The sequence below is a fragment of the Delphinus delphis genome, chromosome 15 (genome assembly GCF_949987515.2).
Source record: "Delphinus delphis chromosome 15, mDelDel1.2, whole genome shotgun sequence".
Lineage (NCBI taxonomy): Eukaryota > Metazoa > Chordata > Mammalia > Artiodactyla > Delphinidae > Delphinus > Delphinus delphis.
The window spans coordinates 61,309,584-61,322,537 of NC_082697.1; the positions used below are offsets into that span (position 1 = coordinate 61,309,584).

Sequence of the window (12,954 nt, forward strand, 5' to 3'; positions counted from 1 at the left end):
TTCTCACACGTGTGTTTAGAAAGATGAGAGCAAGTGTTTCAAGTGGCAGGCACTTGAAATTCTAAGTTTTCTCTGTGAATAAAAAGTGTTTATGGTAACTGGGGGGAAAAAGGTATTACTACAGTTGGGTAGACAGAAACAGTAGTTGTTGGTTGTTCTATCAATACATACCCACAAAATTACACAAGTCAATTGCCCTCCCAGAAGCCTGGCTTTCAGGCACATTTTTGTGCAAAAATCCCAGTTAAGCACAAATAACAGTAATTTCTCTCATACTAGCATGTGGCACAGTTCACATTTTCAGAATAACTTCATCTTCCCTGAAACAATATTCAGTACAGTCTCCAAGCAAACACTGAATTTTATCTTAAGCTCTCTGGCTCCTCTACCTGTGGGCAGTCATCTTCCAGGCGCTGGGCCCTGTCCTGGAGGGCCCCCGTCTGCTCGGCTTCTGGAGGGGTGGGCACCCCTGGGTGCCGCTCAGGGCTGTTAGCTTCCGAGGCATCTTGCCCACCCGACAGGTGCTCGATCTTCTCTAAGTCCTCGATGTGACTGACTGAGCTGGTCTCGCTCACAGCATCTGAACCTCTTAGGGACCTTTTAAAAGGCTTCTGGCCTAGAAGGAAGATCAATGAACGGCACTGAACGCTTGGAAAAGGACACCCCTGCAACGGAAGCTGTCTGTGCTCTAAGTGATTGCTTTATTTAATCACAGCTGCTTCGGCAGAAACCCCTGGGATCACTGGCTCTGAAGCATTTAAGTGATGAGGTGAGAAATGAGAGCTGATATGACATTAACACGCCCCCAGTGCCGAGGACTTTGAGGGAACCTCAGTCAGGAAAAGCTCAGGGGAGTGAACACCAGGTTAAGCGTGACAGCTATCCAGACCCTGACTTCCCCCGGGGAGTGCTACCCAGGTATTTCCCCAAGGCTTTGAAAAAGCTAAAGGGACAGTGACAGCTGTCCTTAAATGATGAGAAATAGGACTTTGGGTTGAAGAATCAAGAAAACAGAGGAATGCAGGTAATACCAAACGGTTAGGCGTTACATGATGCAAAGGTCTGTTTTACCAGGGGAAATACAACCAGTTTTCTTCAGTGTTAACGAACTCAAACATGGAGACGTGACGTACCTGGAAGTCTCTGTTTAGTGCGAGCGCCTGAGGGGGTCTGAGGCGGTGTTACTCCCGAGCCTTGTACTTTGTACACGTATGTGTGTTCTGTGGACTCCAGGGAGCCTGCAGAAAAGAGGGGGGTGGGGAGGTGTGTGTGGGGGGAGGTCCTGGCGCAGGCGCCCTGGGGGAGGCCCCGGGTCTCCTGACATGTGCCGGGAAGCGACAAAGCCATCTCGCAGCTGTGCCCACGTGTGAGTCCCGGCCCTGCTGGGGTGTTTCAGCCTCGTCTCCCCATGTGTCCTGTGTACATGTGAAAACAACCAGACAGCAGTGTGGCCCAAGTGTGCCTGAGGAGCCAGGCCCCAATGGGAAGTGTCCTTTAGCAACAAGGAATGGATGCCTCTTTGCTAAAGGTTTGGCGGGTTCAGTGTCAGATTATCCCTTGCTGTCATATGACAGTGTAGTCATCATTTCCTGGGGAAGGGGCCCCAGGTTCAGGGAATTATTCCACTGGTAGAACAGGAAAGGAGGGGCCTGCAGCTCAATATCTTTCCCAAATCCCAGCAACTGGTAATACTTGCTAGTTGCCTGGTTTGAAATAAAATGGCTCAGCACTACAGACTATAATCTTTCACTTGCCCCTGGCAAAAGCAGCTCTCTGCTGGGGCAAAACACTAATGAGGACTGCACAGAATGTGAACACTGAACCAAAACGTCCAAGACACACTGTCTGGAGGACTGAACAGCTGAGTGAACGCGTTCTTGTTGAGGTCAAGAGGAGTCTGCTGTGGGCAACAGGCACCTGCTTTCGTACTATTTCAGCTGTCGGGGCAGGAGAGGGAAGATGACAGAGTCCCAGGGGCAGACAAATCTCGCCTCCTCTCACAAGAGTCCCGGCCCAGTGCTTGGTGTAAAGCCTGGGACACAGACAAGGACCCTCAGCACGAGTGTGGGATCCCAGGGCATCATCTGGCAAAACTCTCCAGATGAAAGAGAGTCCTACCTGCCGTTAGGTTAAAAGTTCTTCCCTTTTGTGAAGCCTGTACTGGAGAAAACCAATTCAGCACGGATCCTACCACGGGGATTTGCCGTAACACCCCCTGCAAAACATAACCGTTGCTCAAAGCCATCCTGTGGAGGCTGGTGCCCAGCCTGAGGCCAGCTGGGGAGCCCACCCTGGAGCCTCACCTCTTCCAGAAGTCGCTCCTCATTTGCCTTCTGCAGTTGAACCTGAGCTTCCTGAATTCCTTTCCGAACCACTTCTGTCATGTTTTCCAGAAGCTGTGTTAAGACCAAGAAAGGCATTATTTGTCTAAGCTTCTTGCTGAAGGCCTAGAACTATTAACATAGCGCTGGGGACATTTTTCAAAAGTATATTAGTAAATGGCACTTTAAAATGTCAGTGTAAAAATAAAACAGAATGTCAAATAGAAGAGGTCAAAATGTTAAAGGAGGCCTAGGCAGACGTACCTTGGTGACCAGCCTCATTTGCCAGGGAACAGCAATAACTGTCCCTGTGATCTGAATGTCATATCAATAGAAAACAGACATGACTCTCAACATTCATGGAGACAGAGGCAGAAGTAATATAGGCGGGTTTGGAAGAAACTTCAAGAAGTCCACCCAAGAATGAAAAAAGTTGGCTCCTAGGCTTCATTTCAAACTCCCTTCTCTTCCGCACCCCTACTACCAAAAGTGAATCACATGACACAGGTTTCTGCCTCCTCTCAGACCAGTCTTGCTTTGGTCCCTTTTCTCTCCTTTTGAGTAATTTCTAGTGACTCGCATATCTGGTGTGGAGAGTGTCCTGTAAGTCTGACAAGCCTGGTCCTCCGTGCCAACTGGCCAAGAGAAGCAGGTCTATTCCTGGCGGAAAGTTCTGTCATCAGAAGCACCATCCCATCCAGCCTCAGGACCAGCTCCAATCAGGAACTCTTCCCTGGCCTTGTCGGGCAGAGGTGGACACAACTTCCTGAATGCATAGCCTCCCCTAACTTCTGTCCACAGCATTTACTACCTCAGTTGCTCACATGCGTCTCTTCCCCACTCTGGCTTGTGAGTTCACTGAAGGCAGTGACCGCATCACATCACCGGCATCCCTGATGCCTGCACAATGCCTGGCTCACAGGAAGCCTTTAAAAACTTGGGGAAAGAACGAATGAACAGACACTGCTAAGGGTAGCTTCTTCCTTTGTGACTCCAGCTAATTGCCCAGGGAAAACCCAGAAAAGGAATGAGACACTGATTAGTCTTACAGACCCTGGAGTTTTCCTCGATTTCTCGGGCTGTGACTGCAATGGTCTCCACTAGTTCAGAAACATCTATGTCGTCACTTGCCATGCCAATGTAAATACAGCTCTTCATGCTTTTATACTCAGGGCCTGCGGGCAGAAACAACAGACTGACTTGGTTCCCAAGTCCTCAGACACGGGCCACTCCCTGTACAGCAGCGCAACCAGGCACAGGAGAGCCTCCCCGAGGGGGTGAGGACGTGGATCTAATGAGGAGATGGGACCCAGAGAGGCTGCAGAAGGGGTGGAGGGCTCTATCACCCTGGGAAGATCTAAATAGCTAAGAGAGACCATTTCCCTTCAAACCAGTTAGAAAACAGCTTTCAAAGTTCAAAGTTGACTTTAGAAGGAGTAATTACCCATTTTAAATGTAAGGTCAGATTCCAGTTCATTTAACTTTTTCAGGAGTCCAGCATGGATTTTTTCCCCTTCTGGATCCGATTTCAAACTGCTCTTATCATCATTAGCGTGTTCATACCTATAAACGATATCACATAACAGTACTTCAGCAATCTACAAGATCAAGTGTCTCTTCAGACACAGGATAACAGGTGGAATAGAAGCTACTGGAAGTTACCAAGGATGTGGAATGAGACAAAGGGCAAAGGAGCCACTCAGAGGGTCTCAAGATCAAACCTTTCCAGAAAGTCCCAAGGGAAGCCCAAGTCTCCAGGGGCATGAAATGTAGAAGGAGGGGCAAGGCTGGGAAGTCCCATCACTTGTAAGAGGAACAGGAGGCTTCCCTGATCCAGAGAGGGGACGAAGGGGCCACAGGAGGGACACACACTGAACCAGAGGAACAGGGAACTGGCTTCTCCTTAGTGGGCTGTAGTTCTCCGTACGCACGTCAGTGGTGCACCCAACGTAGTTCTCCTAGTAACTTTCAAGCTGGCACAGAAAGAACACAGCAACTCCTATTTCACTCAGTGAGCGCTGGGCCGCCTGCCCGCTGTGCTCTTGTAAATGCCCAGCACATCTAGATGAACTTTCATCAGACATGAACACTGTCACTCCACGCAGTCATCTTAGATTTCTAATCTGGTTCACAAAATGACCCACCCACGGTCTTTACACCGTACCTGACAACCCCTATTCCAGGCCAGTTAGGGTCATCAACGTATAAGAGACCTGCTGTTCCCATCACCTCCTGCTTGAACTCCTCTCGCAGCTGCAGTGTACAGGTCAGGACTGGCAGCTGGCTCTGGATGCAGGCTACGAGCTGATCCACATCCTCTCCCCGAGTTCCTAAAACTGAACACGTGCACAGAATGTTAGGCAAACGCTTAAGGAATGGCTAAAAATGAGGGGGCAGTGCTCCCACTTCTACTGTCAGAAAGTCAGCAGCTCTAGGTATAGCACATTAGCTGAGCTGAGGAGTTTAAAAAAAGAAAAAACCCCACTAAACCCAGATATGGAAGAATCGTGTTAAAAAATCATATAGCTGGCTGCCCAGGTGTAGACACATTTTTTCCTTACACCGAAGAATTAGCCTATCCGATTTAATACACAATGAAATCCTACCATAGAAATCAGATTCTTCTCACAGAAAGACTGCTTAAGTCAGGTTATAAACATCATAGCACAGGTTAGAAACAAGGAGGCGTCCACACAGTTCTCGCTCTATGTTCACATGGAGAGAAAGAGAGGGGTTTCAGGGAGCAAGGGTGGGGGGCAGAAGGGCAGGGTGATGATGGCTTCTGAAGGTCAGAGCCTGAGAGGTCTCCGGGTTCAGGGATGCAAGAGTCTTGGCAACATCACTGCACCCTCACTTCTGCTGATTCCAATGCTTATATGATCTAAGCCTCAACATAGGTGGCCTGAGGTAGCCACAGCTAGCTTTTCCAGTTTCAGAGGCTAAACCTCTGGGGCTAGGCCCCCTGCATAGCAGGAGCAGAGACTCCTGGAAGGTCTGGAGGCCACTGGCTATCTTCACGATGGCTTTTCTGTGCAGGACAGTTGCCTGCACTTCACCACTTTGATGTTTTTGAGAAAATATCTTTCCAAAAATGTTGAAAACACCTCATGAAACACCATCAAACATTTTCTGAAAATGTTTAAATCGTCTCAGAAAAAAGCACAATCAGATTTTTAAGGCATCTCTTTTCAGCTTATTTTTAAGTGCCTACTATAAAATACGCCAACCACCATCCAAGCTATTTCATATTCATGATCTCACAGTTTAATCTTCACGTCACCACTATGAGGTGGTGGGGAACAGGTCTGGAGATAAGAAACTTGCTCCAGGTCCTACAGGTATGAAATGGCCGAGGAGGGGACAAGAATCCCCAGGACTTTGTCACAAAAGTCCACGTGCTTTCAGCTCTATAGTTCTCTAAAATGTCTACAACAGTGGTTCTCGACCTTCACTGGCCTATTGTGCCCAGGCTCCACTCCAAGTAAACCCAGTCAGTCAACCAGAATCTCTGCAGGTGGGGCCGAGGCGCTGGGAGTTTTCAGAGCTCCACAGGGATTCTAAAGTCAGTCTGGGCTGAGAACCACTGAACAGAGGGTCACAGGACATCAAAACACAGGAATTCAATTGACTTCAGAGGTCTCTCTGAGAAGTTACCCCGGAAGGTTAATCTACCTAAACTCAGCCCAAAGGAAAAGGAAAAGCCTCTCCAGGGAGAGAAGAGAATATCACAGCCTGGACTTCGACAGACACAGCACTGGTGCTCCCAGAACAGCGACGGCGACCCACGAAGACTGGTTACCTGCCGCGGTAGTCAGGGGGCTGAACCGCACGCACGTGCCCTCCACCTCCAGATCCATGACCGTGAGGCCACTCGCGGGCACCAGCTGCTTCAGCTGTTCTCCCAGCTGCAGGGAAAGGGGCAGAATGAACACACTCCCGCAAGGAGGGAATCCAGTGTCTCTGGACCTGCCCTCGTCTGCTCAGCCCAGACCCAAGAGGCTACTGGAGGCTAGTTTCCTTTCACCTTTGATTTTCTTTGAATACTTATGGTACCTTGTTTTTTTTCCTTTTTTTTAATTAATTAATTAATTTTTGGCTGTGTTGGGTCTTCGTTTCTGTGCGAGGGCTTTCTCTAGTTGCGGCAAGCGGGGGCCACTCATCATCGCAGTGTGCGGGCCTCTCACTGTCGCGGCCTCTCTTGTTGCGGAGCACAGGCTCCAGAGGCGCAGGCTCAGTAGTTGTGGCTCACGGGCCTAGTTGCTCCGCGGCATGTGGGATCTTCCCAGACCAGGGCTCGAACCCATGTCCCCTGCATTGGCAGGCAGATTCTCAACCACTGCGCCACCAGGGAAGCCCACCACCTTGTTTTTAAAAACCGTAAATTTTACCTTTTTTCTTACTCAAAAATATAAGTTCACTATAGAAAGATCTAGGCAATACACGTAAAGTAAAAAAAAGAAAATTTACCCACAATACACCACTGAGAGACACACACTGTTGACATGTGGTATAACCATCCCCCACCCCCGGATCTTCTGGGTGTGTATGTGTGTGTGTGTGTGTGTATGTATGTGTGTCTTCTGTTGTCATAAAACATGACATTCTACATGCTGTGTAATCTGCATTTTTTCACATAATTTACAATGACCATTTCCCCTCTGCCGTAAACATGCAGCTATGTGGTTTATACTGGCTGTTCTGAATGTCACTGTGTGGATGTACCATAATTTATTCACCAAAACCCCTAGGTTAGGCATGTCCAATGTTTTTTGTTTTGTTTTGTGTCTTTTTAGGCTGAGCCGTGCAGCTTGTAGGACCTTAGTTCCCCGACCACGGATCTAACCCTCGGCCCCTGCAGTGGAAGCGCGGAGTCCTAACCACTGAGGGCTTCTCCAGTGTTTTGCTAGGATTGGTACTGCTCTAGTGAACATCTTTACATCGTTTAGAATATTCTTTATACTCAAATCCAGGAGGTATGATTTCAGTGTCAAAAAGAAGCCAAAGCATAATGCTCTTGATCCATGTCGCCAGACTGCCAGAGGCGTGCAAGGGTCTGGCTCATGTGCTTCTGGTATCACCAGAGCTCCAAAGTGGCTGCACCGCAGGCCACGTCTTGCATGTTGTTGTTCAGCCTTACACAGCAGCAGGGAAACAGTCCCGTGAGGAACCGGCGGGAACAATGTTGACAGGACCTGCTGGAAGTCGTGCAGCACGTGGGGCTGTGGTCTGCTTAAGAAGCCCAGGACGAAGCCCCGCGCCTTCACAAGAGGCTCCCCCTGTGGGTTTCTGATTTCCCAGACAGGACCATGTATTATCCCAACCATCCAGGACGCAGAATAAAGGGCACGTGACAGCTGATCTTACCCAGCGGTTCAGTGAGTCGCAGGAGTGCCTCTCCTGGCTGACTGCTGACGGGGCCATGTTGGGCGCTGGGATGGCATTAAGTCCTGGATCTGACACACAACACAGAGAGGGGATTCGCCTCCCAGAAACACAGCTAACTACACAACACCCCTCCAACCCCGTTTCACTTAGCTCCCAACGTTAACCTGAGAGAAATGTCTCAACCGGAAATCAAATGTGTATCTCACCACGAATGAACAAAATGGCACATACATACAACGGAGTACACACAGCCGCAAGAAGTAAGGGAAGTCTGTCACATGCTCAACACAATGTACCCTGAAGGTGTCATGCTAAATGAAATACGCCAGCCACAAAAAGACAAGCACTGTATGATTCCACTTACATGAAGTAAAGCTGTCTAATTCAGAGAGACAGAGAGTAGAATGGTGGGTGCCAGGGGCTGGGGGGAAGGGGGAATGGGAGTTAGTGTTTAATGGGTATGAAGTTTCAGTTTTGCAAGACGAAAAAATTCTGGAGAGCTGTTGTCCAATGATGTGAATATATTTAACACTACTGAACTGTACACTTTAAAATGGTTAAGGTGGTAAATTTATGTTTTTTTAACCACAATTAAAATTTTAAAAAAATATATATGTTACAGAGAGTTTAAAGCTTTCACTTTTTTTCTCATGAAAAATACATTTGAATATATTCTCACAAATAGAATTCTTAATTTCATTTAAAAAGTTTTTCTTTCAAGGAATTCTGAGGGAAAATCAAAGCATAAAATTATAAGTTACCAACCAGTCTACCAGCACTGAGCACCGTGCAGGGAAGTCAGAGACCCAGCAGCACACCAGGCCTCAAAACACAACTGGCTTCCTTTTGTTAAACGGTTGAGGTGCCTGCTTGTGCCAGGCACTGTGCTGGGCACGGGGTTATGATATGAGGCAGACAAGGTTTTTGTCAGGGTGGTGCTTACCTTCTATTGAAGAAGTAGCATAAGGAAATGAAATGAAATCACCATACACTGTTGTTAGGGCCTTGAAAGAAGGCGGGAGCTCTGATATAATGTGAGGGAGTCACCTTGGACAGGACAGGCAGGGAGGACCTCCATGAGGAGGTGGACGCTGCAGGGACCTGAATGGTGAGAAGGAGCCAGAAGAGCGAGAGCGAGGGGGACAGCAGTGCAGAGGTCCTGCTCTAGGAGACGGTGGAGTGTTCTAGAGACTCAGAGAAGACCAGTCTGACTGAAGAACAGTGAGCAGGAAGAGGAAGTCGGAGGGGAAGGTGAGGGCTAGGACCCGCAGGCCTTCCATCTGGAACGGAAGGTACGCAGGCTTCTGGGCAGGGAGGTGGCAGGATGTGGAGAGCGGCCCGGAATGGAGCGTGTGGAATGTATGGAAGTGAGAGGTCAGGTGAGAGGGGACCGTGGCTGTCAGGTGAAAGATAACAGAGCCCTGGACTGGGTAGGGGGCACTTGGGACATTCTTTAAAGATAGAGATTCCTAGATCCAGCTTACTGAGTCAAAATGCTCAGGAAGGAGGGCCCCCAGCTCTATTTTCAAGGGACTCTCTCTCATTCATTCCAGCACTAGTCCAGGGACTGGTGTTTGGAAAACACTGGTTTAATCATAGGAAACTGTCAGGAAAATGCTAAGGCAAATAGGTCTGGAGTTCTTGTGAACATTATTCAGTTTTTTTTTTGAAATGATGATAAGATTCTAGCAATCAAAATATTTTGGATTATTTAGTTAACTTGAAGTGGTTTAAAATTCAAAGCCCTTAAACACAGAGAGAAAAATAACCCCCTTTTTAAAAGCACCTACCTGAGCCTGGTAACTCCTGGAAAAATCTGAACACCACCACTGGCGAACTGAGCTCATCCTCCACCTAAAAGATGGAATCTGATTATTACCAAGTAACAGTAAATTTCAAACACCTACAAAGTCAATCAGTGAGCTTGGAAAATAGGCTACAGACATTGGCACTTAAACACATAAAGGGAATCCCTAGTGGTCCAGTGGTTAGGACTCGGTGCTTCCACTGCCTGGGCCTGGGTTCAACCCCTGGTCGGGGAACTAACTTCCTGCAAGCCAAAAAACACACGCACGCACACACACACACACACCCCACCACCACCACCACCAACAAAAAACCACATAAAAAAGTTCAAAGGTTAATTTCATTTGCTAGAGAAACAAAAATCAATGGTTTAGTAAAATTCTTAAGACATAATTATAAGCCAGTCCCGAGAATACATGGCTGAATTATAACATCTGACACTGATACCTTGAAAATGAAAAGTGGGAGGAAATTTTAATAATTATGGATAAACATGGGTCTAACGTGAAAGATAAAAAAAGGCAAGGAAAAAGTGGCACTAGAATCACTGTCGAGCGTCCGAGCTTTCAAGAATCCAGAAGTGACGCCACCTCAAGCAGGACTGACTGGAGCTTTTTCTACTCACCCTGTAAAACTCTCTGGGCAGGATGCAAGTCCTGCTGGCAATGTGGATAACCACAGTCTAGAACTGAAGCTACATTTTTCTAAATCATTGAAGCGGTACTTATACTCGGGACAGGCATCAGACAACTATCTTCACTAACAGATTTCATAACAGCTGAAGACGTCCACTGCATTAAGATTGCACAGCACTAGGTCCATGTTCTCCACTGAACGAATGTACAGTGAGCCGTCAGCTTTCCCGTGGGGTCAGCACACAAAGGGAGCGGCAATGCCCTTGACAGACTGCGGTATTTGAAGTGGGGGGAGGCGGGAGAAGGGAGAGAGGATCTCTAAGCATTTAACAATTCCAGTACTACAATTCTCGTCTTGAAACCATTTCCCAAGGCTCTGCCAGTGATGGCTCACTCGTAGGCCCACAACAGGATGTGCTAACCGGAGAGACAGGAAGTAGCTGGTGCAAGATCTTCTCTACTAAGCTTTTCAAAGGGACAGTAGATGTGATTCAGATCAAGCAAGAGGTACATTCAAATCTGCCAATTATTTATTGAGCCAATTCCTGTGCTTTCATAGGTACTATCTCCTTTAACTTTCACATAAACAAATAAATCTATTAATACCTTTAAAGTTAGAGGGGTTTAATATTTATATAGAACGGAGTAAGCCCAATAAGTAAAGAGGAACAAAGTGACAAAATTCTACACCCATTCCCCTATTCTCAGGATAAGGCAGAATGACTTGAGTGCCAAGACTTTATAGTCTTTTGTTTCTTATTTCTTTGAGCTCAGTGGTCTCAAATGTCAGCCTGCACAAGAAATCCTGTACAGGGTTATATACATAGAATTCTGGTTCCAGCAACATGGTAGACCAAGCTAATACTTAAGTCATCAATTCTAAATACCTGAAATGCTTGATTAAATGTCACCAATAACCAAAAGAAGTTCAAACCATTGCTAGGCTCACAAAAAAAGGTGAATCCAGAAAGAAGAGAAAACAGAAAGAATAGTATAAGCTGAGCTGCAGGGGCTGGGGGGAGGGGAGCACGGATGGGGCCTGGAACTTCGCTTTAATGTCTAAGGTCATGGGTTTGAAACCCATGTGAGGGATAGTGCTGAGTTTACATAAAGCCAGGACCCTTGAAAAACACTCTTCATGAAAAGAGAGAAAAACTCCACCCACTGATCAGTAAGAAAGCTTAACTCTGCCTGATGCTCTGTAGAGAGAGAAAAAATTCTCTCACGAGAAATCAAAATGTCAGGCGTGCTCTGCACCTGGGTGGGATGTCCTCTGTAGTGTAAGACTCCTAAAGGTGTGAAACCAACATAAATACATGGACCTAGGCCAGTCAAAGAAAAAAAAATCTAGCTCATAACAGAAAAATTACAACACACACAGGGAGCAAGAGTCAGCAGACACAGCTGAGAGGACAATTTGTGGCCCCAAGGACCGAGACACTGAAACAACCATCAGAACAGACGTCGATCACTGCGTTTAAACAGAAACGAAGGACCAGAAATCTTTTTTTTTTTTTTTAAAGATGCTTAAAAAACAGAATAACTTGAAAAAGAACTAAAGAGAATATCCTGAAATGAAAAAGAGGTCACTGAAAGTTAAAACGCAGTGAATAGGTTAAACGGCAGATTAGATGCAGCTCCAGAGCAAATTACTGAACTCCAAGAAGGATCTGAAGGGCTACACCAGAAAGCAGCAAAGAGATGGAGGCATCCAAGAGACTGATGGAAGGTGGGATGACAAGGTTCAATATGCAGCTCACTGGTGTTCCAGAAGAGAAAGGGAAAGAGGTCATAGCTGAAAAAATGAATTTTACAGGATTAAATAAAAGAATCCTCAGGTTCAATTAGCACAAGTCCCAAGCAAGATTAAAAAAAAAAAAATCCTTACTTAGATATACCATGGTGAAAGTGGCAGTACACTAAGGACCAGGAAAATCTTAAAAGCCAGCAGAGACGTAAACACGAAACCATGTTAACTGCCCCCCAGAGGCACTCTGGGATTTTCAGGTGTAAGAGTGACAATATTAGAGTTTCCCCTCACATGCTGACTTTAGAATCTACTCCATGTGCTGGATAAGAGTCCTGTGAAACAACAGCCTTATCAGAATGCAGCTGCAGAGGAGACTGAATTGGGCACTGATAAAGCGGGGCACAAGCACCACCCCGGGCCCTGGAAAAGGCCTTGGTGCTGGAGGCAGTGAGCTGGGGCAGTGGGCCTGTGCTTCTGGGATGGGAGAGGCTCCTGAAGGGCCATCCAGGTGGGAAGGAAGGCGGCCATGGACGCCTGGAGAAGGGAGTGGCTGAGCAGCAGAGAAGCTCTTCTGTGATAACCTGGGGTCAAGTCCTGGCTTTGCCACATACTAGTTCTGGGACTCTGGACACACGACTCATCTGAGCCGAAGAAATGGAGATAACGCTACTCTACCCCAGAGACTTACTGTGAGGATTCCGGAGTCAGTACCTATGAAAGCACTAGACTAATACCGTGGTGAGGAGCAAAAGACACTTAATAATTACTTCTATCTTACGGCGCCTGACAGTCTTCATTTTGCTTTCCCATGCATTATCTGATATACCCCCTCACAACGAGCCTGAGGCAGGAGGAATTCATTCTCCTGTAACTGACCTCAGAGGGATGGTCCACTGACTAAGTTCGCAGGCATTGAGCGTGCATCCCAGCTCTACCACTGCCTCGCTGGGCAGCCTGGGCACGCACTCAACCTATCTGTGCCTTAGTTTCCTCACTAGTAAAAAGGGAATAAACACTGCGTCCAATTCACAGATTCTATATATTTATTCACACTTGC

The 12,954-nt window shown here is 47.2% G+C and overlaps 1 protein-coding gene across 1 annotated transcript in view; it reads right to left on the reverse strand.

The window, feature by feature from the left end:
- Nucleotides 1–12,954, reverse strand: part of PDXDC1 (pyridoxal dependent decarboxylase domain containing 1) — a 50,079-nt gene that overhangs the window by 2,415 nt on the left and 34,710 nt on the right. The window contains exons 14-23 of the mRNA XM_060031785.1: nucleotides 9,497–9,560; nucleotides 7,686–7,774; nucleotides 6,121–6,226; nucleotides 4,486–4,657; nucleotides 3,766–3,884; nucleotides 3,375–3,496; nucleotides 2,304–2,396; nucleotides 2,119–2,215; nucleotides 1,134–1,238; nucleotides 390–616 (exon numbers count right to left, since the gene is read on the reverse strand). Coding sequence (XP_059887768.1) covers nucleotides 390–616; nucleotides 1,134–1,238; nucleotides 2,119–2,215; nucleotides 2,304–2,396; nucleotides 3,375–3,496; nucleotides 3,766–3,884; nucleotides 4,486–4,657; nucleotides 6,121–6,226; nucleotides 7,686–7,774; nucleotides 9,497–9,560 — 1,194 coding nt within the window. The remainder of the gene's footprint in view (nucleotides 1–389; nucleotides 617–1,133; nucleotides 1,239–2,118; nucleotides 2,216–2,303; nucleotides 2,397–3,374; nucleotides 3,497–3,765; nucleotides 3,885–4,485; nucleotides 4,658–6,120; nucleotides 6,227–7,685; nucleotides 7,775–9,496; nucleotides 9,561–12,954) is intronic.